Here is a 27,112-nt window from a genome sequence, read left to right as displayed (position 1 = left end):
AATGGACATCACACAGAGGGAGTTCAGTGGGGAAGGGAGGAAAGGTACAGGAAAGAAGCAGCATAATTGGTAGGCATAAAATAGATGGGGAGAGATAAAAATGATATATGAATCAGAGGACTCAAAGAACTTATATGTACAACCGACAGGCATGAACTAAGGTGGGGGGGACAAATGTTAGAGGGGTGGGGGCAGGGTGGAGGGGGGATAAAGGGGGAATTGGGAAAACTGTAATAGTATAATCAATAAAAAATACTTTAAAAAAGACAAACATCAATGCTTTATAGATGTTTTTCTAAGACACCTCCATAAAATGTTTTGTAGAAGTCTCGCGGTTCGATTCCCAGTCAGGGCACATGCCTGGGTTGCAGGCCAGTTCCCAAGTAGGGGACCCACGAGAGGCAACCATACATTGATATTCTTTCCCTCTCTCCTTCCCTTCCCCTCTAAAGATAAATAAATAAAATCTTAAAAAAATGTTTTGTAGAACCTAACAGAATCTAGCAACCTAACAATGTCTACACTACAATCCAAAATGACAACATGTGAAGAATCAGGACAATGTAACCCAGAGACCAACCAAGATGACAAAAATTTCAAAGCAGCTACTAAAAATGTATTCAAGATGATGAATAGAGAGGAAAAGATATGACAGAGCCCAAGACCTGTGGGACAATATCTGAAAGTCCCAGGAGAGAAAAAAACGTGAAGACAATATGTGACAACCAAAATTTTCCTCAATTTGGTGAGTGACATAAACATAGATTCAGAGAACACTGCACAGTAAAATATGAAGAAAACCACTCCTATGCAAAATATATATAGCTGCTGAGACCCAAGAGAAAATATCGAAAGCAACCCCAGAAAAACAACATACTATAATCTGAATTACCACTGACCTCTTATCAGAAAATCACAGGGGGTAATAAGCTTCTAGACATTGGTTTTGCCAATAATCTTTTTGGATTTGAGACCAAAGCAAAGGCAACAAAAGCAAAAAATAAGCAAGTGGAGTTACCTCAAACCACAAGTTTCTGCATAGCAAAGGAAACCATCAGCAAAATGGAAAGGGCAACCTGCTGACTGGGATAAAATAGATGCAAATCACGTATCTAATGAAGGGTTAATGTCCAGAATACATAAAGAACTCCTACAACTCAGCAACAAGAACAGTCCATTTTAAAATGAACAAAGGAACTAAACAGACATTTTCCCAAAGACATACAAATAAATGGCCAGTAAGTCCATGAAAAGGTACTCAACATCACTAATCAGGGAAATACAAATCAAAATCACAGACATGACCTCACACTTGTTAAGTGATATCTGCAGCACAGTGATCATTGCAGCATTATTTATAATAGCCAAGATATGGAAATAACGAATATACAATGCAATATTATTCAATCATCAGAAAGGAGGAAATCATCATTTTATAACAAAATGATGGATCTTGAGGGCATTATGCTAAGTGGAGTAAGACAGAGAAGACAGATAAATATTATATGGTATCACTTATATGTGGAATCTAAAAAAAGTTAAATTCATAGAAACAATAGAAAAATTGTTGCCAGAGTCTGGTGGGGGCTGGGGGGCTGGGGACAGTGTGAAGTTAGTAAAAGGCCTGATTGTAGTGGAACATTTGCAAAGTGCTAAAAGAAAAGAAAGAAACAAGCTATGAACATAGAATTCTAGCCCTGGCTGGTGTGGCTCAGTGGACTGAGTGCGGGCCTGAGAACTAAATGGCTCCCAGTCGATTCCCAGTCAGGGCACATGCCTGGGTTGCAGGCCAGGTCTCCAGTTGGTAGCGCATGAGAAGCAACCATATACTGATGTTTCTCTCCCTCTCTTTCTCCCTCCCTTCTCTCTAAAAATAAATAAATGAAATCTTTAAAAAGATTTTTAAAAACCCACTACTTTTTAAAGGCAAAATGTCGTATTAGTAGCTTGCAGGGTTCTAATGTATATAAAAAATTACACCCACACATTACAACAGTCAAGTTGCAGGGTATACAATATACCAATATTAGTTGACTTTCTATACACTAAAGATGAACTGTCAGAGAAATTATAAAAATAATTGCATTTACAACTGCATCAAAAAGAATAAAATACCTAGGAATAAATTAAACCAAGGTGTTGAGAGATCTGTACACAAAAAGCTACTAAGACACGGATGAAACAAAGACCCAGATAAATGGAAAGATACCATGTGCTCATGAACTAGAAGAGCACACTACTCTTAAATTGTTCACACTACTCAAAGCAGTCTGCAGGTTCAGTGAAATCCCTATTAAAATTCCAGTGCCACTTTTCACAGAAATATAACAAACAATTCTAAAATTTTTATGGAACCACAAAAGACCCAAGTAGTGAAAGCGACTTGAAGAAAGAATAAAGCTGGAGGCAGCACACTTCTTGATTTCCAGCTACACCACAGGTGGTGGGAATCAAAACGGTATGGCACTGGCATAAAAACAGACACAAAAATTCCTGGAACAGAAAAGAACTCTAAAATAAATTCACACATATATGGGCAATTAATCTATGGCAAAGGAGCCTGTGACAACGGGGAAGAATGGTCTTTTCAATAAACAGTGCTGGGGAAACTGGGCAGTCACATGCAAAGGAATGAAACTGAGCTACTTTCTTACACTATCCACAAAAACCAAGTCAAAACAGACTACAGACCTGAACATGAGAACTAAAATCATGAATGTAGGGAGTAAGTAATAAGCTTTCAGCTATAAGATGAACAAGGAAGTAATATAAAGCATGGTGATTATAGTTGATAACTATATATAATTGGTATTTGCTATTAGAGTAGAACAAACTTTCTCAACAACAAAAAATACGTATCTCAACAAACCTAAAATTAAAAAAATTACATTGTTAGCTTGTGGAGTTCTAATGTATAATCTACATCTGTATAATGTACAGATGCAGTGCAGAAGATGGTAATAAGGAAATAACTGCATATTATATAAGACAGTAAGAATATTAATTTTGCCTGTGAAAAAATTAAGAGTATACTGTAGCCCCTAGAAAAACTATTTATATGAAAGAGAGGTAAAGCCAAAAAACTATAAGTTAAAATGGAACTCTAAAAAATATTCAGAATAGCCAACAGCTGGAAACAGCATAGATAACGACCAAAGTGGTAAATGCGCAGCCCTTGCTTCTCGCAGTTCCGACACGTGTAATTTCAGTTACCATGTGCTATGGTTTGAATGTTGGCATTCCCTTAAAATTGACGTGATGAGATTAGGAGACGATTAAGTTGAAAGTGTATTAGTGTTCTTGTAAAAGATACCCAGAGAGCTTCCTTGCACCTCCATCAAGTAAGGACGCAGTGAGAAGGCATCAGCTATGAAGCAAGAAGTGGGTGTTGGCAACCACATTGGCACCTTGACCTGGGACTTGCCAGTGTCCAGAAGTGTGAAAAATAAGTTTGTGTTGTTTATAAGCTACCTGAGGCATTTTACTACAGAAGCCAGAATGAACTAAGACACCATGTACAAGTCTAATAGTGGCCCTAATGAGGATAAATCCTAAGACCTGGTAATGGTGAATGTGACCTTATTTGGAAAAAGGGTCTTTGCAGATAAAGTTAAGGACCTTGAGATGAGGTCACCTTGGATAAATGGGGAGGGTCGTTAAACCAATCACACTTGTTCTTGCAAGAGACAGAATGGGGAAAAAGAAACACAGTGAAGAATACAGGGTGGAGAAAAAGTAGGTTTACAGTTGTTCCTATAGAAAATATAATAATTAGTAGTAATGCAGGAAGAAACTGTGTTTTGAGTGCTCAGAACTATAAACCTGCTTTGTCCCACCTTGCATAAAGGGGGAGATTGGAGTTACGCTGCCATCTGCCTGGGAACGCCAAACTGCCAGCAGCCATGAGAGGCTAGTACAAGGGCATGGGACAAATTCAGCCTCAGCCTCCAGAAGGAACCAATCCTGTCCACACCCGCTTTTGGGCTTCCAACCTCCCAAACTGTAAGAGACTAAATTTCTATCATTTTAAGCCACCCCATCTGTGGAATTTATTACAGCAACCCTAGGGAACCAATCCACCATTGTTTAGTTAAATAATACTTAATTCTTAACACAGTTCAAATTTTAATTACTACAAAACATTAACTGTAACTGTATAAAGTACAAATGCGGCTCTCAGCTCCTCCAGCCACATCACTGTCGATCACAGACATGCACCGCAGCCTGTGACCCATCATGAAATTTTCCTCCAAATAGGTCTCCCTATTTCCACCTTTGCCTCGTCTTTTAACATATTCTCGTTGGAAATTCTATTTTTGAATTTCTATAGACTCATATTAGGTCTTGTCTTCTCTTTATATTCCTCTGAACCAACCCTAATCTACTCACAAGATTCCCAAATAAAAAGGTCATTCAGTTACTGAGGACAAAAAGAAAGCACATGGATAATTTCCCCATATATTACCCATTCTACCTTCCTGCTTCCATCTGACTTCCCCACTCCAAAGCCCAGGGAATTTTTATCTAGTCAAGTGTGTGCGTGCACACGTGTCAGTGTGCACATATGTATATNCTACTCACAAGATTCCCAAATAAAAAGGTCATTCAGTTACTGAGGACAAAAAGAAAGCACATGGATAATTTCCCCATATATTACCCATTCTACCTTCCTGCTTCCATCTGACTTCCCCACTCCAAAGTCCAGGGAATTTTTATCTAGTCCTTTAAGTGTGTGCGTGCACACGTGTCAGTGTGCACATATGTATATGTAGGAGTGTGTACGTGTATGTGTGATGTGTTGAGAAAAATGAACTCTCCAATTATTCTTCCAAAGCTGTTTTCTTATGTGATGAGTCTTTGGCTTTTAAAATCCCAAAGTCAAATGTTGGACTCATTTGTAGTTGGGATTCTATTATATCATTCCTTTCTTAAGATAATAGAGCCAGACCCTGTTTTTCTGTGATGAGAATAGGGAAGGTTGCAGAATATATAGGATAATAGGTAACTATTTTAAAAATATATATTTGCGAAGGGGCCAAGATGGCGACAGAGTAGCACAGAGGGAATCCAGCTCCCATACACCTCGTAGAAAATCCAGGCGGATCTACAGAGGAACAGCATAATCAACCAACAATTCCCCAGCATTTATGAAAATAAGAGACCAGAGAGTGTGACGGAGGGACCAGACAGCTAGGTCAGTGAGGACTCCAGGATGTGAGTGAGGACAAAGCAGCTGTGGGCTGTACCCATGGCCTGATACGTGAGTGCAGACAATAAGAGGCGGCGGGCGACCTAACGACCTCAGTGCCACTACAGCGGCCAGGAAACAGGCCTCGGTCTGCGACCAGCTCCAGGGCGCCTGCTGCGGAGGGATCTCTGGAAGCCCAACACCTGGTGGGTCTACAACAGACTCTGTGGGAGCCGTGGGCCTGCTATAGGGTCCGTGGGAAAGAACTGACTCCCTCCCTCCCCGTCTAAGCCAGGCTGGGCAATACCGGGCAGAGACCTGTCTGCTTAAGTTTCCATAAAGGGTAACAAGGGCACAGGCCCGAGTTCAACTGCAGACTCTGTGGTCACCAGCCCACCAGCCCGCCAGCTCGGGGGATTTGAGGACACTGTCATTGCTGGTCTTTTGGGCACTGGGCTGGGCTGAGAGGCAGGCTTTGTGGAGAAGTCTTTATTGGAAAGTGAACTGAAGTGTTCTGCGACAGCAACTTGCCTCACGGCCCAACTAGCCCAGCTTAACATATTCTCAATGAATCAGCCTGAGTGACCCTTTCAGAATATCAATCAGTTCATATAACTCCTCTAATAAAACCCCTATTCTCATCCATAAAAGGCCTAGTTCATCTAATGACCTGTAGAGCCCTGCATAATCTGCCCCTTGTCCTGTGTCAGCTTCAGAATCTCTGCAGTGACCATCATCCACCTAGAACATTATTCTCACTTGCAGCATGGCTCACTGCCTCATCTCCTCTAGGTCTTTGCTCAAATGTCCCACTGAGGCATTCTTGGGTATCCTGCACTAAAACTGCAACCCTCTCACTTCCTGTTCCCCATTTCTGGGCATATTTCACTCCTTAGCCCTGCTCGCCACTTAATATTTTTCTTATTTATCTTTTTTGTTTCTTCTCCTCATTATTTATTTCCTTCACTAAAATGTTAGCTGTATGGAGGCTGGGAGTTGGTCTGATTTGTTTCATGCTGTATCCCAAGCGATTAGAAAAGGCCCATCGTATAGATCTCTAATTGATATCTGTTGAATGAATGAGTGATCACAGATGACAAGTCAACCTCAGCACCAGAAAGAGAATTTCTGGGGGATATTGCTCAGCTAAGAAACTGGCTTTGCTCATCTCTGCATCTTCAAAGCCCAGCACGATGCCTGAGAGAAGGAAGAAACTCCGAGTGGACAATGGTCCAGGGTGGGAAGGAGGCAGCTCTCCACAGGTGAAGGCAGAGACTTGGGACAGGACCTGGGGCAGCCGCCAGGGTCACGCCCAAGCTCAAAGCACTTACCCCATTCCCTGTTTGAAAGCTTCAATCAATTCGTTCTTTTTATTCTGATCTTCCACCCAATACACACTTGGAATTACAAACTCTGATATCACACGACATTCTGGACACGACCTGAAATACGATTCGGGTTAGTATGGATCAGGTTAAGTAAGGAATCCTGGGCATACTACACCACTAAGCCCCTTGTTCAAATGCATGACTAATCCAGATGTTTTCTGAATTATACAAGTCATTAGTTATAACCATATTTATAATTAAAAACATCTTTTTCCCAACAATAAAACAGACTACCCATAAACACATGTTTTTCTCAATAAAAAGACCACCCAGTTTTAAAATGGACAAAGGATCTGAGTAGGCATTTCTCCAAAGTGGCCAAAAAAAGCACAGAAAAAAAATGCACAATGTCATTAGTTGATACACAGTATCATTAATTATCAGGGAAGCAAAGCACAGTAAAACATAATTCACACCTACCAGAATGGCTAAAATCAGAAATAAATATATAGCAAGTGTTAATGGGCATGTGGAGGAACTGGAATCCTCATACATCGCTGGTGGGAATGTAAAATAGTCCAGCCACTTTGGAAAAGTCTGGTAGTTTCTTAAAATGTTAAATACAGTTACCACGTGACCCAGAAACTCTGTGCCTAGGTGTCTACCCAAGAGAAATGAAAACCTGTGTCCACACAAAAACCTGTACATGAACATTCACAGAAGCACTATTCATAACAACCAAAGGTGGAGACAACAGTGTGGCTCTCCATACAACACAGTATTTGGCCCAGAAGGGCCTGAAGCATGTACACACTATGACATGGCTGAGCTCTGAAAACACCCTACTAAGTGAAAGATTTAGCCAAACACAAAAATGCTAGGCACTGGAAGATTCCATTTCTATGAACTATCTAGAATAAACAAAACCATAGGACAGAAAATAAATCAGTGGTAGCAACCAGGGGCTGGAAGTAGGGAGGGATGGACAGGGACAACAAATAAATGTTTCTTTTTGAGATAATCAGGGTCCCTGAGAGAAGGATGAGTTACTGTGCCTGAAGAGTTTCAAACACAGCACAGAGCATGCACTAACTGCTCGGTGTCGGTCTGCCCCGCACCCTGCCCTGGGGAATGGAAGCATCCTGTGCTGTTACATGCCAGCTATGTCTCAGTACAGTGGGGACAAAGAGCCCTGTGTTGGCTCCATGGAGCATGCTCCCTGTATCAGACAAGTGAAACGTTTTACATGTATTATTCCATTTAATGATCAAACAACCCTATTTTACAAATAGAAAAAAATGAAGCTTAAAAGGGGCAAAAGGCAAAGGACTAAGGGCAGCCACCAGTAACTGTTTAGTACTGCAGTCAAACAGGCCAGGGCCATCAACCTACTCACATGGATGGTCCCTGCAGAGTGTCCCTCCAACACCCTGAAGCTGGGCAGGAATTGGTACCCATATTTTAAAGGAAAAGGCACTTGGGCTCAGGAAGGGTAGTTATATGCTCTGTTGGGAACCGCTCTGCCTGGTTTCAGGAGCTGTAAACCCCCCATGGCTAAGGCTGACTGAACGACCTTTGGGCCATAAGCCACTAAGCAGACAAAGCTTATCTCCCAGGCAGGAGCTCCGCTTCTGCTCCTTTTTTTATAACTGGCTCCCAATGCTTGATCAGTTAGCCAATCCAATGACGGGTAAGATTCCCCAAGGGGGGAACCACCTAAGACAGGCATGATCACGTGGAGGCCCCAGGGAAGAACTTGGGGGGCTATGGAGAAAGGGGGTGATGGACCCTCGCCCTTTGGCTTTGATGAAGCCTGACTCCCCTGAGTCCGGCGAGAAATCTCCAAAAATTCCTTGGCTATTTGCCTCCTCTGCCTGACTTAAGCCTGAAACAATGACAGAGGGCAGTGCAGCCCTGTGCTGAAAATGGTGGGCTCCCTGGGTGATCAGGCCTGAGAAAGGATATGTAAAATCCTGTAAAGCCTGCTTTGCTAAGAATGCTCTTAGTTAAATGATAAAGGTCCGAGCAGGAAGTGAGTTTGTTTCCCCAAATTTTGTAGCCTTTTAGCTGATAGATGCTGACTCAGAAGCCCTAATAGTTCTTTATATGCTATCTACTGTTTGATCCTTACTGCCTGACAATGATTAATAAGTTGTACCTGAACTCCCGCACAAAAAAACCAATAAAAGCCTGTCTAGGCAAGGGTCAGTGTGCTCTCCCCTTGAGACAGTGGCCAGGCCGGTCTGAGGCGCTCCCACCTTAAGAGAGTAGCAGTGCCACCCCTTTTCCTCTGCAGGACTTGGTAGTCTGTGTGAATTTGTCTTGAATCCCATCCATGACACCGAAGACACTGCAAACCGGTGTCCACATCAATGTGCCCAAGTTCACACACCCAGGGGCCAGCACTCAACAGTTGTCCTCTGCACTGAAACACCTCTGGAGGACAAGGGAGGACTGAAGGGTGGATGGAAGGTCCCAAGCCAAACTTTCTCCCTCGCTTCTACAGCTAAAACTCCTTACTGCTGTACTTACTTTATGATTGGGTTCTCAAACTGCTTGGCACACCTCCACTGCCGGATGCAGGACAAGCAGTAAGTGTGATTGCAGTTGGAGAGAATCCCAAACCTCCGCTCAGAAGCAGACGCCTTCTCGAGGATCACTTCCATGCAGATACTGCACACTTTGTCCTGACTTGCCTGGAAGGCAAAGGCCTTTTCCATCTCGTGTTCGAATGTTGACATGCAGATCTGGAGTACAGAGGAGGAGGAGGGAAACCTTCTTAAGGTTCTGTGCTGCTGGAACATGGCTCCATAACCAAGATCAGGAAGGAACAGGGGTCGGGGCTGCTTCAGGCAGGGCCCAGCAACCCCTGGATTCAGGACACGAAGCTCCTTCAGACCATGAAGAGGACTTCAAGCCATCACTGGCGCAGCCCCGTTTGTCTAGTATGATATGGTCGCCTCCAATTTAGAGCTGAGACCACAGCGGTCCCAAAAGGTACAGGACCACTGTGGGATCACAGAGCTCAGAAGAACTGGGACTCTGGTCTCCTGGCTCCTCTGGGCACCAGCTTTCCCCACTCTGAACCACACCGATACCAGAAATACTGAATAATCCTTAACTTGAAACGTCAGGCTGGCAGTTCAGAGTCAGAGGTGAAGAGCACCACTTCTCAAGAGAACCAATTACTTAATGAATTCACTTATTCAGTAAGCAGGTGATGTACAGTACTGTGTATCAGGCATTACAGTCAATGAAAAGAATACAAAGACTTAGGCTCTGCCCTCGGGAGCTCACATGGACGCAGGCGTGCGATAAATCAACTTGCACAGCACCAAGACCAGGACCCATCTGTGTGAAGAGAGAAGCTCTGATTCTGCACTCATCTGAACAGCTCCCGCCCCGGGGAGACAGGGAGGGTGGCAGACTCAACCCCCACATACTGTGATGGCCTCCACAGTGCAGCCATGGGCTCCGCTCCTCCTCTCTTACTAATCTTCAGAGCCCTGAGCCAAGCACAGGGCCCACTGCGAGGCAGTGCCTCCTAAACACTGGGATCTAATGTCCTGAAAGGTCTCCTCAACACTTGGCTCCTCAGATTCTTTAGTAAGAATTCTTTAGCCTGCCTAGACTGCAGCCACCATGACATGGAACTCTGGGGAGGAAGGGTGTGTGTGTGTCTCTCTCTCTCTCTGTCTGTCTGTCTGTCTCTCTCTCTCTCTCACACACACACACACACACACACACACACACACACAGCTTCTGAGCGAGACTCATTCTCTGAACTTTGCATAGCTTTATGCTTCTGATGTCTCTCCTTTTTTCTTTATTCTAAATAATCAAGAACTGTCATATGACAACAGGAAAAAAGGACTTAAAAATAGGATCTAAATATACCAGGTACATAATGCAGGTATCACTCGAAGACAGATATTTGCAAAAATACCAACAATTTTGTCATTTAGTGCATTTCAAACTTCTTAAAATGAGTTCATACAAAGGCTTGTAACTTTACCTTCTCGTGAGCTTTCCTCTGCTCTGGGTCGAAGGGATGCAGGACTTGTAACCTACAGATTTCACACATGTCCCCATGCAGGTAGACACAAGCCTCTCCGAACCGGCACTCCCCGGCAGCTGCGTAGGGGCACAGCTGCTGCTCACTGCTGTAGGAACTGCTGGCTTCTACGTAACTGAGACCACTCCTGATTGCATCTAGGTAGGAATGCGGCTTCATCTCCAGGCTACTCTGGGGATCACTGCCTCCTGGAGCACTCACACTTGGGCAAGCCTTTTCTTCAGCCAGGCCAGAGAGATCTTAATATAAAGCATACAGCACACACATACATGAAAACTGGCCCAACCATTCTGGTAAGTGTCTAGTCAAAACCTAACAGATTAAGAAACTCTGACCTTGGGAATTTCTCTCTTGGGAACATATAGAAAAAAAAGGTCATGTGGAAAAAAAATAAAAGGAAAAGCACAGTATGTTCATAGTGACATTAAATGAAAAGTATAATGGGCAACACAAGGAAATGGCAAGACCAGACCATGATATATGTATACAAAAGAACACTGAAGTTACTATTTAAAAAACTGCAACTATAGCCCTGGCTGGTGTGGCTCAGTGGATTGAGGACCAGCCTGTGAACCAAAGGGTCACTGGTTCAATTCCCGGTCAGGGCACATGCCTTGGTTGTGGGCTGGGTCCCAAGTGGGGGGCACACAAGAGGCAACCACACATTGATATTTCTTTCCCTCTCTCTCTCCCTCCCTTCTCCTCTAAAAATAAATTTTAAAAATCTTTAAAAAAACCCCAGCAAGTGTGGAAATGTCTACATTTGGAACAGTTAATACTAAAATGTGTATATCAAAGAGAATTTAGGATGTGTATATGAAAAATATACATTGATATATATGTCAAAGAGAATTTAGAATGTGGTCAATAGAATACAGTGGTTTCTTTCATACCAGTAAAGTTCCCATCATTTTAATGAAAATCTGGAAATCTGGAATGAGTTTCTGGGTCCTGAGCTCACCGTTAAATTGCCCGATGGTCCCCACTTCTCAACTCTCCCTTCCCTTCCCGTCACACACACACTTCTGGCCTTTTTAGAGGGGGTACATTTAACTGGATCAGTTGCTTATCTGCTTACGATGGAATCTGCCTATCTTATGCCAGACAATTCTGAGAACTAGAAATCCTTTCACCTGCTGAGGACCAGCCAATAAATAACTTCTATGATTTGTAGCCTTCTTCTTCCCCAAACCCTGTTCCAGCGTAGGGACCACTCCTCAAAACCCAACCTATTATTCTCTTACTAAAGGTGAAATGTAAAATGGCAAACACTGGCTCAGCATAAGAGCTATGTGACCTAGAGGTCAAACAGTGATAATACAGGGTTATTATTAAAATACGCAGCTTTGAAATGAATAATTTGGTGCTTCTCAGAACTGGGCAACGCACTGTGAGGACAGCAGCTACACACTGATAAAAAAGTTACTGTTTATGTTTTGTCCTGCCAAACTTGGGGCTCAGCTCAGCCTTGGGAACAAGGCTAAATGCAGCAACTGAATACTCTGCAGTCAAATGAAGGCCATTCTCAGGACACATCTGGTGTATCTACATTCAGACAGCTTGCAGGGGTTTAGGTTAGCAGCCCTCTTACCAAGAGAAGACCAGAAAGGAACATGAAGAACACGACAAGAATGCTTTTCAAAAAGAGGCAACAAAAAGGTTCTGCTCACTCACTTCGGTCTCTAAGTACCAATGTTCTCTTCTCACGTTTCCCAGGCTCATGTAAGTTAGTTTTCACAATAGGTGCATTGAGGTCGGGTGGAGGCTGAGAGCTGTGGAAGCCTGGGGAGGGCACGCTGTGGGGCACGGAGCCCACAGCACCACCAGCTGCAGCAGAGGGCCTTGTGTGATCGTATCTAAACAAAACACACAGCAGACGCATTACAGACACACTACATGCACATGTCTCCCACACCACCCAGACGGGGAATGTCCCACTTTCTGTTTCACTTATGGAGATGAAGAATGAAACAATTTTCCCCCATATTTTAATTCATAAAGAGCTTATCACTGAGTAAGAACTGCCTGGCAATTCAGAGCGAGCGGTACATTGCAGCCTATCACTGACAATTAAGTGTCCTTGTGAGACTTGAGTGGGGCAGACACACAGCCTCAGACCACAAAAAGAAACCCTGAAAATTCCAGGGCACCACCCAGCGCTCTTCTGGCAGGAGTGCCCACAGTGTTAGCAACCGCCAGTGGAACAGCTGGAGGAGCCCGGCCTTTCCTGGGCTGTCTCTCTGGGGCGTCCACAGGCAGGGACAGGGGCTAAGGTGGGCCGACTTCCACTGTCCCTAAGGCAGCCAGAGGCAGCAATGAAGGCAGCTTTGCAGCCCAGGAAAGAACAAAGCAGCTCTTCACTGCAAAAGGACAAGAACGGGTTTCTGTAATATTTCCCTGTTGAAAAGTTACAAAGTTGTCTACAGATGTCAGTGGCAAAAAGGAACTCTATGCACGTCAATGTCCACTGCAGGAGCACTCACAACAAAAACCTGGAAGCCCCTTAAATTTCTAATAGAGGCAGAGTTAATAAAATGATGATCTGTTAACATTATGAAATATAAAATTACAGTTATGGATAAAGTAGCGGCACAGGAAAAAGCTTATGGCATGTTAGGTGGGGAAAAAAGATATATGATATTATTTATATATACTATGAGTGCAATTTTATGACTAGAGACTCATAAGAATAAGGCCTGAAAAGTGTTTCTGAAAAATTAGTTTTTGGGTACTGAAATTGAGGTTTCAAATTTATTTGTCATACTTTTTGTAATGTTGTCATATTACTTAAAATTTAAGCTTTCCCTCATCAAGACCCATGCTGGTGTCCAACTCAGCGCAACAGCTGGGGCAGAGCGGGGCTCTTGCCTGCAACGGGTCCCGTAGGCACAGCAGCCCTTCTGGTAGTACTTGCAGATGGTAGATGGCTTGCTGTTTGCCAAGTCATGTGAGAACAGGCACTGGTTTCCTTCACGACACACACCATGCATAAAGTACCTGAAGAAACAAGCAGAGGCATAAAACTGTAAAATAACACTTTGCTATATAAAATCACCACACTTTTAAACTGAGCAAACAAATGTCTATTATGCATAGGTCATGTATCAAGACTCTATTTGACACTGGAGACATATTTTCTTGCTTCTAAGACATAGTGATTTTATTTTTTTATTTTTATTTATATTTTATTTTATTTTTAGAGAGAGGGGAAGGGAGGGAGAAAGGGAGAGAAACATCAACGTGAGAGAGAGACATCACTCAGCTGCATGTGCCCTAACCAGGTGTCAAACCAGTGACATTTTGCCTTGTGGGAGGATGCCCAACCAACTGATCAAGACCAGTCAGGGCCTAAATGATGCAGTGATTTTAGACACACCACAACAAGTTCAGTGACAGCTTTTCTGGAAGAAAAGTGATCCCATATATTTCTACTTCAAGATACATCCTCTTGATCTGAGATACATTAACATGTAAAATGTGTAAAATGTGCATCTCTTAACTGAGGAAATACTCCCTGGAAAACTCCCATTTTCTCATGGAGCTTATAGGGTATGGTTGTAACAGAGTCAAAGAGACCTGGGCCCGACACCCAGTCCCGCAACCTATGAGCAAGTCGCAAAACCAGCTTCCCTGGGCTTTGCTAACTTTATTTATAAAGGGAAAATCACTTTACCTACTTTACTGGACTGTGGGTAAGAATCAAATAAGACAGCATAGCACTAAAGATATATATCTGTATCTATATCTATATGAGACGGTTTCACGGAGATGTCTAATTCTGTCCCTAAAGAAATAACTGGGAGGCATTCTTCTTCTGTCTAGCCAGAGTACAGACCCGGATGAATACTCAGAGCAAACAGTAAAGAGATACCAGAGATGTACACCTTGGTATTAAGGGTAAACAAGTCCTAAACTAAAGAGCATTTTTTAAATAAAGATTTTATTTATTTATTTTTAGAGAGGGGAAAGGAGGGAAAAAGAGAGGGAGAGAAACATCAATGTGTTGATACCTCTTGTGTGCCTCCTACTGGGGACCTGGCCTACAACCCAGGAATATGTCCTGACTGAGATTTGAACCAGCGGCCCTTTGGTTTGCAGGCCAGCACTCAATCCACTGAGCCACACCAGCCAGGGCGTAGAGTATTTTACATATAGCCTATATAGGAAGTATCTTATTGTCACCCAAAACACACGACATGCCAAAAAGCAGGTAAATGTGACCCAAAACCAGGAGAAAAATTAGTAACAGGAATGACAGGTCAATCATCAGGAATCGGCAGACAAGAACTTTAAAAGCAGCTATTATAAATATGCTCATATGCTGAAGGATTCAAAGGAAAATGGAAAATATAAAAAGAACTAAATGGAACTTTTAGAAATGAAAACGACAATATCTGCCCTGGCTGGTGTGGCTCAGTGGATTGAGTCTTGGCCTGTGAACTAAAGGGTCATCAGTTTGATTCCCAGTCAGGGCACATGCCTGGGTGGCGGGCCAGGTCCCCAGTAGAGGGTGCACAGAAGGCAAACCACACATTGATGTTTCTCCCTCTCTCTCCCCCTTCCCCTGTCTAAAAATAAATAAATAAAACCTTTAAAAATTTTTCAAAAATAGTAAAGAAAATTAACTGGAGAGAAACCCTATCAACATAAAGAAGATGGGAAAGCCTTCAGATGTTATCAAAGTCTTTGAGGACCTGGAAGGAATCACTATGAATGTAAGTAATGTGCGACAGCCTAAAGGCAGTACAGTGCCTCCCAAAGCCACAAAAGGGCTCAGACTGGAGAGAAACTCTGTGAAGGTAGTAAAGCTTACAGAGATCCCAGTTCCTTAAAATCACATAAAATAATTCATGCTGAAAAGAAACTTTATGAATGTAAGAAATGTGGTATCCCAGGGATCTTCAATAACAGGGAAGAAATCTCACCAGAGAGAAAATCGTGTATCTTTTTTGCTTGGATGTAAACAATGTGCTGAAGCCTTCAGGACCCCAGTTCCTTACAAACACAAGAAGTAACTCATTTCAGAGAGAAACCCTATAAATGTAAGGAGTGTGGAAAAGCCTTCATTTATCACACAACTTTTCAGAGACATGTGACGATGCACACTGAGGAGAAGTCATGTAACACTGCCGACTCTGGGAAAGGCTTTGGTTATCCCAGGTCATTACAAAGACACGAGAGGACTCACTGGATAAAACCTCCTAAATGTAAACTTGAGCTGGCCCACACCATTACCTGTGACGACTCCCCTGGAACAGAAAAAGAAAATGGAAGTAATGTCAGAATGCATGATAGAAATTAATCCATGTATATAATGAACCAGAAAACTTAGAGCCTGAAAGAGTTCTTATTAAAGAGTGATAAATATATTGTGATATACTTTATTTACTGAACTCTGTTTATAGTATATCAATGGACTGTGAATTTCTACTAATTACTTTCAGAAGTGATTATTCATGTGAGATAAATCTGAGAATTGCCTTTCAACAATAGGACATAAGATTAATAGCGTTTTTTCCTTAAAACGTTTAATAATATTTTCTCTCCATTCTGAAGCCTGCTAGGGGGAAATGAAGTATATTTTTTTATACTAAGTTAGGGTAAGTGTTGGGAACTGCCCTGCCTGGTTTCAGAAGCTGTAATCCCACCATGGCTAAGGCTGAGTAAGCGACCTTTGGACCAGTCCATAAGCCACTAAGGAGACAAAGCTTACCTCCCCGTTAGGGGCACCACCTTTGCCCTGTCTACTTCACCCTACCTTGCCCCCAATGTATGATCAGTTAGCCAATGATGGGTAAGATTCCTCAAGGGAGGAATGACCAAAACCAGGCACAATCACAGGGGCCCTCAGGGAAGGACTTGGGGGGGCTATACCAAACGGGGGTGACTGACCCTTGCCCCTCAGCTTTGACATAGCCTGAGTCCTCATTCTGTCTGCGAGAAGTCTCCTAATCTCTTAGCTGCCTTACTTCCCCTGCCTGACTTAAATCTGAAACAATGACTTAAGCCTGAAACAATGACAGACAGCAGTGCAGCCCTGTGCTGGAAAGGGCAGGTTTCCCGGGTGATCAGGCTTAAGAAAGAATGCATAAAACCCTGTGAAACCTGCTTTGCTAAGAATGTCCTCAAGTTTCTGATAAGGGTCTAAGCAGGATATGAGTTTATTTCCCAAAGTCTGTAGCCCTTTAGCTAACAGACTGACTCAGAATAAGCCCTTGTAGTTCTTGGTATGTTATCTATTGTTTGATCCTTACTGCTTGACAGTGATCTGATGAGCTTTACCTGTACTCCTGTGCAAAATGAACCCAATAAAGCCCACTGAGGAGAAGGCTCTTGGCCCTTCTTTGAGAGATTGGCCACCTTTCCTCGCCAAGCAGATCATGTCTTGGTAGACTTACTCTCATCCGTGGTGGTGGTGGGGGAGCCCTGCAGGCAGACCCCCCCCCCCACAGGTAAGCATCTTATTTACAATNTGTGCAAAATGAACCCAATAAAGCCCACTGAGGAGAAGGCTCTTGGCCCTTCTTTGAGAGATTGGCCACCTTTCCTCGCCAAGCAGATCATGTCTTGGTAGACTTACTCTCATCCGTGGTGGTGGTGGGGGAGCCCTGCAGGCAGACCCCCCCCCCCCACAGGTAAGCATCTTATTTACAATGTTTTATTTGTTTTGTGTTAAGGGGCTATTTTAAAAGGACAGTTGAGTATCTGAATTTTCCTATGGCAGTCTTTTCTATCCCAAGTCTACTATACACAGGCTGGGGCAAATGTAGTGGTGAGTTTACAGTGGTGAGTATGTGAAACACAGAGTTTATTCTTGTATTATTATATATTACTGCATTACTTTCCACACACAACTGGAAACTCACTTTCACCCCACTCTGTATGTCTTTCTAGATTTTTAAATGCATGTATTTATATGTAAATATTTTAATTAACTTTTACCAAAACAGAAGCATACTGAATGTGCTTTTAAAAACATTTTACATGTGGTAAAGATATACACAACATAAATTTACCATATTATCCATTTTTAAGTGAAAAGTTCAAGTAGCATTGGGCACATTTACTCTGTTGTGCAACCACCCCCACCACCCACGTCCAGAACTCTTTTCTTCTTCCCCAGGTGAAACTCTGTATCTACTAAACACTAACTCCCCTCCCCAGGCCCTAGCAACCGCCATCCTTTCTATCCCTATGATTTAACTGCTTTAGGGACTTCATATACGTGGAATCATATGGCATTTTCTTTTGTGCCTGGCTTATCCCACATAGCATAAAGTCCTCAAGATCCATCCATGGTATAGAACGCATCAGAATTTCCTTCCTTTTCAAGATGCAATAATATTTCATTGTGTGTATGGACAATTAGTCTATTCATTTATTCATTTATGGGCACTTGGGTTGTTTTCAATTTTTGGCTATTGTGAATAATGCTGCTATGAGTATGGGTGTACAAATACTTGAATATTTGAGTTCTTAATTTTCAGTTCTTTTGTGTATATGCCCAAAAGTGAAACTGCTGGATCATATGGTGGTTCTACTTTTAAGTTTTTAAGGGACTGCCATACTGTTTTCCACAGTAACTGCACCATTTTACTACACTGTATAACGGTGGCAATCCTCGATGGTTTATGGTATTTTCCTGTTCTTATTTTTTGCTGATCTGTCCTTTCTCGTACTTCTACCATGAATACACACTGATTTTGTAATAATAAATGGTTGTTTTAGTCTTATTTTTAATATTTATTGATTCCAGAGTTGGGGTGGAGAGAGAAACATTGATGTGAGAGAAACACTGGTTGGCTGCTTCCTACATGGACCCCAACTAGGAATCAAACCTGTGACCATTTGGTGCACAGGAAGATGCTCCAACCAACCAAGCCACACTGGATGGGCAAGTCTTAAAGAATTACAGCCCTGGCTGGTATGGCTCAGTGGACTGAGTGCTGGCTTGTGAACTGAAAGGTCACTCACTAGTCTGATTCCCAGTCAGGGCACATGCCTGGGTTGTACGCCAGGTCCCCAGGTGGGAGCATGTGAGAGGCAATCACACTGATGTTTCTCTCCCTCTCTTTCTCCCTCCTTCCCCTCTCTAAAAATAGACAAAATCTTTAATTATATTTAAATTATAAATACTAATACCAGTGAGGGTAAGGATAATAAATACATCTAAAAATGCACAGTACAGTACTTATCACACAATAGGTGCCCTCAAAAGTTCAGGTCTTATTAAAGTCCAGTGAAGAAAGCTGACACACTGACAAACTGAGAGCCACAAGAGTGATCAGTGCCTTATCACATGCACTCGAAGTGCTGAGGGACATCGGGGTAAAGTCATAGTGCAGGTCATATCCAAGCCGAGTCTGCAAAATGGAGGGGTGTCAGTGGGTGAGAGGAGTACGTGACAGAAGACAGCAAGGAAAAAGGCAGGGAAGGGAGTTGTGGTGAGGGCTGGGACAGGAGTATCATTACCCTAATTGTGCTCCAAGACACCTCAGTATCAGCTGTAATGTTAGAGTGTGTATTCAAGATGAGAGAAAAGGCCCACAGTCAGCTTAGGAAACCATGGCCTGGTCTTTCTCAGAGATTTAAAACAAACAGTAGGAAAGGAACAGTTATGAATGTTCCACCATACAGAAAACTGTTTACTTTTATTAAACATACCCCTTCCCAGGCTTTTTTCAGAAAAAACCACTTGAGCTACAGTGTGGAAGGGCAGATTAGGACTGAAAAATGTAGGTGAGGAGCCTACTAGGAGGTTGTAAAGCAGCTTGACCTATGAACGGTATTTTAAAAAATACATTATGGAAAACTTTAAACATGTACAAAAGTAAAAAGAATGGTAGAATGCACTCTCAACATGTACCAGCACCAGCTCTCACATGATCAACTCAGGACCAATCTTGTGTGACCAACCCCCTCCATATAATTTTGACAATTTTTTTCTATTTTACCTTTTTAAAATTGATTTAAAAAAAATATATTTTATTGATTATGCAATTACAGTTGTCCCATTCCCCCCCTTCACTCCTCTCCACCTTGCACATCCCTCTCCCACCATTCCCCCCTTTCGTTCATGTCCATGTGTCACAAGTTCTTTAGATTCTGTATTTCATAGTATTCCTGCCCCCCCTCCCGCCGTCTATTTTCTACCTATCATCTATGCTACTTATTCTCTGTACCTTCTCTCCCCTTCTCCTCCTCCCACTCCCCTGTTGCTAACCCTCCATATGATCTCCATTTCTATGTTTCTGCTCCTGATCTAGCTGTCCTCTTAGTTTGCTTTTGTTTTAGGTGTGGTTGTTAATAACTGTGAGTTTGCTGTCCTTTCACTGTTCATATTTTTTATCTTTTTTCTTAAATAATTCCCTTTAACATTTCATATAATAAGGGCTTGGTGATGATGAACTCCTTGAACTTGACCTTATCTGAGAAGCACTTTATCTGTCCTTCCATTCTAAATGAAAGATTTGCAGGATAGAGCAATCTTGGATATAGGTCTTTGGATTTCATGACTTGGAATACTTCCTTCCAGCCCCTTCTTCCCTGTAAAGTCTCTTTTGAGAAATCTGCTGACAGTCTGATGAGAACTCCTTTGTAGGTGACTGTCCCCTTATCTCTTGCTGCTTCTAGGATTCTCTCCTTCATTTTAATCTTGGCTAATGTAATTATGATGTGCCTTGGTGTGTTCCTCCTTGGGTCCAACTTCTTTGGGACTCTCTGAGCTTCCTGGATTTCCTGGAAGTCTATTTCCTTTGCCAGACTGGGGAAGTTCTCCTTTATTATTTGTTCAAGTAAGTCTTCTACTTGTGGCTGTTCCTCTTCCCCTTCTGGTACCCCTATAATTCAGATGTTGGAACGTTTAAAGATATCCTGGAGGTTCCTAAGCCTCTCCTCATTTTTTTGAATTCTTGTTTCTGCCTTCTTTTCTGTTTGGTTGTTTCTTTCTTCCTTCTGGTCCATTCCATTGATTTGAGTCCCAGTTTCCTTTCCATTGCTATTGGTTTCCTGGACATCTCCCTTCATTTCAATTAGTTTAGCCTTCATATGTTCCTCTAATTTGTGGCTAAAAATCAACCAATTCTGTGAGCATCCTGATCACCAGTGTTTTGAATTGTGAATCTGAAAGGCTGGCTATTTCTTGGTCACTTAGAATTATAGGCTCTGGGGTTTTGAGCTGTTCTTGAGTCATAATGTTTGGTCTGTTTGCACCTGTTACGTATGAGGGGCAGAGACTTAGGTGTTCACCAGGGCCGGGCGACCCAGTTGCTGGGTTGTGATGCTGTGTGTAGGGGTGTGGTCAGAGAGGGGAAAATAAAAAAACAGCGCTTTGCTCCGCTCTGCTCTCTCTCAGATCTCAGTCCCCTCTGCAGCTTCCCACAAGCAAATTGGGTCCCTCTGGTGATGGTTCCTGGGTGTGTGGGCCCGTGTACTCTCCAGGACCCTGTGGGTCTCTCTAAAGAACTCTCTGTGAGCCTGGGAGCCTCTCTCTGCCCCTCAACCCTGAGAAAGTCTTTCCAGTTCGTGCTTTCAGGCTCTAATTCCCGTCGCTGGGGCCCTGGCCTGCACGGTCTGTCTCATTGTTTGCTTCTTTGCTTGGTTTATCTGCACGTGAATGTGTGACCACAGTCAGCCAGCCGCCCTGCGCCCTCACTGGGTCCGCCCATCGCCACCCCACACCTGGGATCCACCAACCACCTCCACCTTCGCTCCTGGTTCCATCCGAACGAACGATCTTTCCAGCCCGACCCCACTCTGTCGCTGACTCCGCCCTTCTTACCGGTCTGGCTGAGTGGTCCGTTGTTGTCGGACTTCCATACAGTTCAATTTTCGCTGTTTTGGCTGTGTTTTTGTTTCTAAAACTTCACTGTCTTTAAATTTAGTTGTGGGAGGGGGCACAGTGTTCCACCTACGCCTCCATCTTGGCTGGAAGTCCGACAATTTTTCTTTTTTATAAGGATAACTGACATATCCCTTGAATGAAGACCTTTGGGCAAGAAGCCCCCCACCTTGGTATAAGCAATATACAAAATGAGAATACAAAAGATCTGATGAACGAGCATACTACCATTCTTCTAGCACTTTTGCTTCCTCACCATCTCATGTAACTGTAACAATATGGAGGAGTGTTATTACCACGCTTGTGATGCAAACAGGAGAGAGATGAAGATCGGAGAGGTTTGATGACTTACAGAAGATCTAACCGCGAGGTAGCGGACCCCAGCTCTGGTCTTCTCAGATAGCCCTGACTTTTTCCCACCAAAACTGACTCCCCTGTCACTCTGCCTTGTCTATAATGGGGCTGCTGTGTAAGACACTGCACTCCATCTTTCCCTGCACTAAACAGTTATAATCCACCTTTCTTCATGAGTCCTGACTGGCCCAAGAAGCCTTCTTACCCCTCCAGCCCAGTGTGCTTTCCCTTCTCCAACCCCCAAGACTCACTGCTGGTAACCAGCAGTACGAAGCTCCCTAGTCTGGGCTCCTGAACCGCGAGACTGAGTGCTCTTGAACATAGTCAAGAACGTCTGGTCACTATGAAAAACGTGTGGGAATAACTCCAGGAAAGCTCAGCTGGAACATCACTAAATGCCACTAAATATAGAGAGCCTAAATCTAACCATCACATGGTTCTGCCAGCAACTGGAAAAAGGGCAGACAACAGAAGGAAGGGAACAGTCTCTAGGGAAGGTGAGGAAGACCCAAGAGGCCTAGACTGCCCTTTCCAGAGAAAGGGTGCTAGAGGACATGAGTGACAAGGCATGCTGCACACTGGTACCAACAGTGGGGATGGGAGGGTGCCTCAGCTACAGGCTGTAAGATTTGAAGACTTTCCATCCCTCCTTGCTCACCAAGCATACTTCTTTCTTCACCTGTTCATCTCCCTCAAAGCAGAGGAAGCGGTGATTGGGATCTGACATTTTCTCTTCTTCCAGGAAAATTATAAAAGGGTGCTCTAATTTTTATGGCAGTCTCCCCTGAATTTGGCTAGCATGAGCTACCACTAAATACACCAAAAGAATCAAATTTCTAAGCCTACAAAGATGAGAACTGGACCCTATGACTTAAGTGACTATATTGAGATGATGCCCTGTAGTCTTTCTGGGTGATCAGCTAGGCTTTTCCTGGGCAACACCCCCTTGGAAGTCTTCCTCTAGATCAGAGACTGTACACTAACTTGCTGTAAGTCTGCTGTAGGTAAAGAAAGGGAGGGAAAGAAGGAGTGAGGCAGGAAGGAAAGGACACAGAGTCTGACGAACTAAGGGTATTCTTTGTTAAAAACCTAAGAGGAGTCTGGTCAGGATGGCAGAGAAAGTAAATGCTGTGATCACCTCCTCCCATGACCACATCAAAATTACAACTAAATTATGATCCATTTTTGAGAATCACCTGAAAGGTAGGTGAACAGAAGTCCATAACTAAGGAAATATAGAAGAAGCCACCATGAGACTGGCAGAAGGCGGGGGAGACACAGAACAGGGAGATACCATACCTGCGGTGTGATAAGTAAGTACTGGGAGGGATGTCTTGACTGTAGAGGCCCCCTGAGGAGCAAGGGGTCAAAGCCCCACATAGGGTTCCCCAGGCCAGGACACCAGTGCCTAGAAGTGTCCCCATAACATCTGGCTGTGAAACCAGCAGGGATTATGCCAAAGTAAGACAGGGGGCTGCTGGAGATCTAGGAGCTCCTTATAAAGGCACCATCCACTGACTCATTCACTCAGAAACTCTAAGCCCTAGTAGTGGGGCAGCAGCTCAAAACACACCAGGGACACAGGAGGAGAAACTAAACAGACTTGCTTCAGGATGAGGGCAAGAAGAGCAGGGGTCAGGATAGTTCTCTCCTTGACGGGAGTGTGGCAGGCACCATCGTTCCTTTGTTAAAGTCCCCTTCCACCCAATCAGTGCCAAATCTGAGGTCTTCATTAACTTGGCTAACACTGTCTGCCCAGTCCTGGTGATGTGAGACCCCGACCCACTCAACTCATGTACCCAGCCCCAGCCATGCCTGGCATCTTTTCCACAAAAGTAGCCTGCCTGAATTTGTACTGTGGACTTTCCTAAAACCCTGCAAAGGTCCACAAGCCCCAGACAAGCAGCATTTGGCCTTGCTGTGGCCTGTACCTCTTACTAAGCAGCCCCAAGCTCAGCACAAGTGGCGACTAACTCAACTTGCTCTGTAATTCCCAATAGATGGCCCAAAGCTTGGTATAAAAGGCAGCCAGTATTGGCTTTGAACATGCTGCAACTAAGCTGCCATAAGCTTGGCACAAATGATGCTTGGCCTTGAGATGGGATAGTTAGATGTTAGAAGAATTATTTTGACAAATGGGAAAACAGAAACCGAGAAAGATGGTTGGACAAATGGGCCCATTTGAGCAATTTACAGCCAACTAGTAAACTATAAAATCTCATCTTCCGTAACCAAGGACACTTCAGACCAAATGGTTTACATTTCTCCTCCCTAACCAGAGAGTAAATAGCTTAAATCACCCTGGGCAGGGAGACAGATAACAGAAACCCAATTATGCCATCTGTGCCAACTAAACCCAAGGACAAATGAAGGGAATACATAACCCCCCCAAAAAAAACCAGTCAGAACCAAACAAATCCAACAGAGAGGTAAAGCTGACCAGAAAATGACCCTGGTCCCTCCATGCACTAATTTTAGCACATCAGCATATTAAAGAACATGCCTGGAAAGCTGATGAATATTCTGCTGAGACCCTCCCCGAGGACTTTTCCTAGGATACCCACCTTTACAAAACAGGTAAGAACACTCAAAATGAACCTAGAACATGTCTCTTTGGAACACACTGGCACCCCTATTTTTCCGTTATGTTTTACTTTCTTTCTCCTAAACTCTTAAGGGCTCCCACAAGACTGCAACCAGGGGAGCAGTGGGCATGACAGCTTATCCCAAGCTAACTCTCTGAAACTGTCTCCCAGTCCCCGCTTTCTCTGACTTTTTGGTGAGCTAACAGCAGCCCTGCTTTGGCTCACCTCTGTCACTGTGACTTTTACTTCTCAGTGAGTTCATGCAGCCCAGCATGACTCACTTCTTTCCATTAACATTTCTAAAGGTTCAAAGCAGAGCACCACCTAGGCACTCTCTTGTTGCTTCTTCTATCCTAAGCCACTTTGTTTCACTGTCCCCAGCCTTAACAAACATATTCTCAAAACCACCTGGACTTGTACTGTGAAGTCTTCCCTGCACATAGTCAAGAACCCACACTCTACCAACTGGCCCAAGGCAGATCCAACTATGGGCCTAGTCCCTTTCAGGGACAGCCTCAGCTCACATCAGTGCCCACCAAGGGGACCAAAGCATGGCACAAGTGGCAGCTGGCATCAATTTGCAGCATAACCTCTCCCAAGTGCCTTTAAGCCAAACGAAAGTGGCAGCCGCCTTTGGCCTGTACTGGAGGCCCCCCAAGAGGCTCCAGAACCAACACTCCCAGCGGCTGGCTTCACACCACACCAAGGCACCAACCAATGAGCTCCACAAATGAAACACCTGAAGGGCAGACTTGGCTGGCAAAAGAGCCTGCTAGAGTTACTCCAGATCCATGGGATCAGTCCAGGGGCTGAAAGCTTGTCTGCTGTAATCAGGGCCAGCTCTCAGAGCCAATGAGGCTGAGGGTCAACCCCATCCACAGACACGCCAACAGCAAGCAAGGGCAATTCATATGTACTAAGTGAAATGGAGACAAGCAGTCTACCAAATGCAAAATTCAAAACACTGATTAAAAGGATGCTCAATAAACTTAGGGGAAGAATACATGAACTCAGTGAGAACTGAGCAGCAAGAGAAGAGCAGTTATTTACCTACAAGAAAGTTCCTATAAGACTGCCAGCTGATTTCTCAATAGAAAGTTTTCAGGCCAGAAGGGACTGGTAAGAAATATTAAAAGTGATGAAAAGCAAGGACCTACAACCAATATTACTCTCTCTACCTAGCAACACTATCATTTAGAATCAAAGGAGAGATAAAGAGCTTCCCAGACACCACCCCCCAAAGGCTAAAAGTGGTCACACCATTAAACCTGTATTATAAGAAATGTTAAAGGAGTTCTTTAAGAAAACAAGATGAAACATGTAAATAAAAAAGATACATCCAAGATGGCAGAGGAGTAAGTGGAAGCTACACTAACCTCCTCCCAGAACCAATCTGGAACTACAACTAAATTATAGAGAAATTATCGTGAATAAACAACTGAACACTTCTAGCTGGAGAGAAGCCTAATCACCAGGGACAGACAGAAGAAACCACTTCACCACAGCAAGACTGGAGGGAGTGCAGAGGAGGCACAAGAGGGCTGGAAGGTGGCAGCTGAACTGCTGGAGGGCTATGTTAGCAGCCAGAGGGTTCCCCCTGAGAAGTGTGGGATCTAAACCCCAAGCTGGGCTCCCCAGCCTACAGCACCAGGGCCAGAATGGAACCCAGATAACATCCATCTGTGAAAAACAGCAGGGTTTCTGTCCACCAGGGAGAGATGGCTGGAGATGCAGAGCCCCTCTTAAAGGACCAACACACAGAATTTCATTTGCGGCCACTTGCCCTGGGCTCTCGCAGAGGGATGGCAGAGTGGACTAGAGACACCTGAGGAAAGTCTGTGTCTGGTGGCTCTGGGGAGAGAACTGATGGAACAGCCACCAGGATCCCTGTGCTGAGTCAGTCTCCATGCTGCAGAAGCCATTTTTCTCAGGAAAACCACTCCTCTCCAAATGGCATCAGCCTGAGGGGAAGCAATAAGCACACCCATAGGAATTACTCAATCCCATCCTGTAGAGCTTAAGCCTTGCTTAGTTTAACAGCAGAATAGTTTAACAGCTAAGATAGAAAATACAAAGCAGCCTAAATGGGAAGATAAAGAAATAGACCCCAAATGAAAGAACAAGAGAATTCCCCAGAACTCAATGAATTGAAGGCAAGCAATTTACCAGAAAGAGTTTATAGTAATGATTATAAGGATACTCAACAGCCTAAAAAAGACAAAGATCATAAAAAAGGTCCAGTCAGAACTAAAGAATGCAATATCCGAAATAAAAAATATACTGAAAGGAGTAAGCAGTAGGTCAGATGAAACAGAGTACTGAATAAGTGATTTGGAAGGCTAGGTAGAAATAAATACCCAGGCAGAGCAGCAAAAAGAAAAACTAACTAAAAAATAATGAGGAGAGCTTAAGAAACATTTTGGACAACATGAAACATACCAACATCTGCATCATGGGAACACCAGAAGAAGAGAGTGAGCAAAGGACCGAGAACCTATTTGAAGAAATAATGACAGACAACTTCCCTAATCTGGAAAAGGAAAAAGACAAACAAATCCAGGAACTACAGACAGTCCCAAACAAGTTGGACCCAAAGACACCTACACTGAGACATGTCGTAACTAAAATGACAAGGTCTAAAGACAAGGAGACAACCCTAAAAGCCACAAGAAAAATGCAGGTAGTTACCTACAAGGGAGCACCAATTAGACTGGCATCTGATTACCCAACAGAAACATTTCA

At 43.6% G+C, this 27,112-nt stretch overlaps 1 protein-coding gene and 1 long non-coding RNA gene across 2 annotated transcripts in view; both read right to left on the bottom strand.

Annotated features, from left to right (window-relative positions):
* The window catches only part of MKRN2 (makorin ring finger protein 2), a 47,116-nt gene that overhangs the window by 5,727 nt on the left and 14,277 nt on the right, over positions 1 to 27,112 (bottom strand). The window contains exons 2-6 of the mRNA XM_037050877.1: positions 13,460 to 13,588; positions 12,266 to 12,447; positions 10,532 to 10,830; positions 9,049 to 9,263; positions 6,520 to 6,630 (exon numbers count right to left, since the gene is read on the bottom strand). Of these exons, the coding sequence (XP_036906772.1) occupies positions 6,520 to 6,630; positions 9,049 to 9,263; positions 10,532 to 10,830; positions 12,266 to 12,447; positions 13,460 to 13,588 (936 nt within the window). The remainder of the gene's footprint in view (positions 1 to 6,519; positions 6,631 to 9,048; positions 9,264 to 10,531; positions 10,831 to 12,265; positions 12,448 to 13,459; positions 13,589 to 27,112) is intronic.
* LOC118990322 (uncharacterized) lies at positions 15,616 to 26,973 on the bottom strand. Its single transcript, XR_005067201.1, has 3 exons — positions 26,961 to 26,973; positions 25,815 to 25,818; positions 15,616 to 15,669 (listed from the first exon to the last, which is right to left on the bottom strand). It is a non-coding gene; the product is annotated as an uncharacterized LOC118990322 (long non-coding RNA).

This window comes from Sturnira hondurensis, unplaced genomic scaffold (assembly GCF_014824575.4).
Source record: "Sturnira hondurensis isolate 20B ecotype Veracruz unplaced genomic scaffold, ASM1482457v3 Scaffold0000867, whole genome shotgun sequence".
Classification (NCBI taxonomy): Eukaryota; Metazoa; Chordata; class Mammalia; order Chiroptera; family Phyllostomidae; genus Sturnira; species Sturnira hondurensis.
Note: the sequence above shows the minus strand (reverse complement) of the source record. Positions and strands in the feature narration are given on the sequence as shown.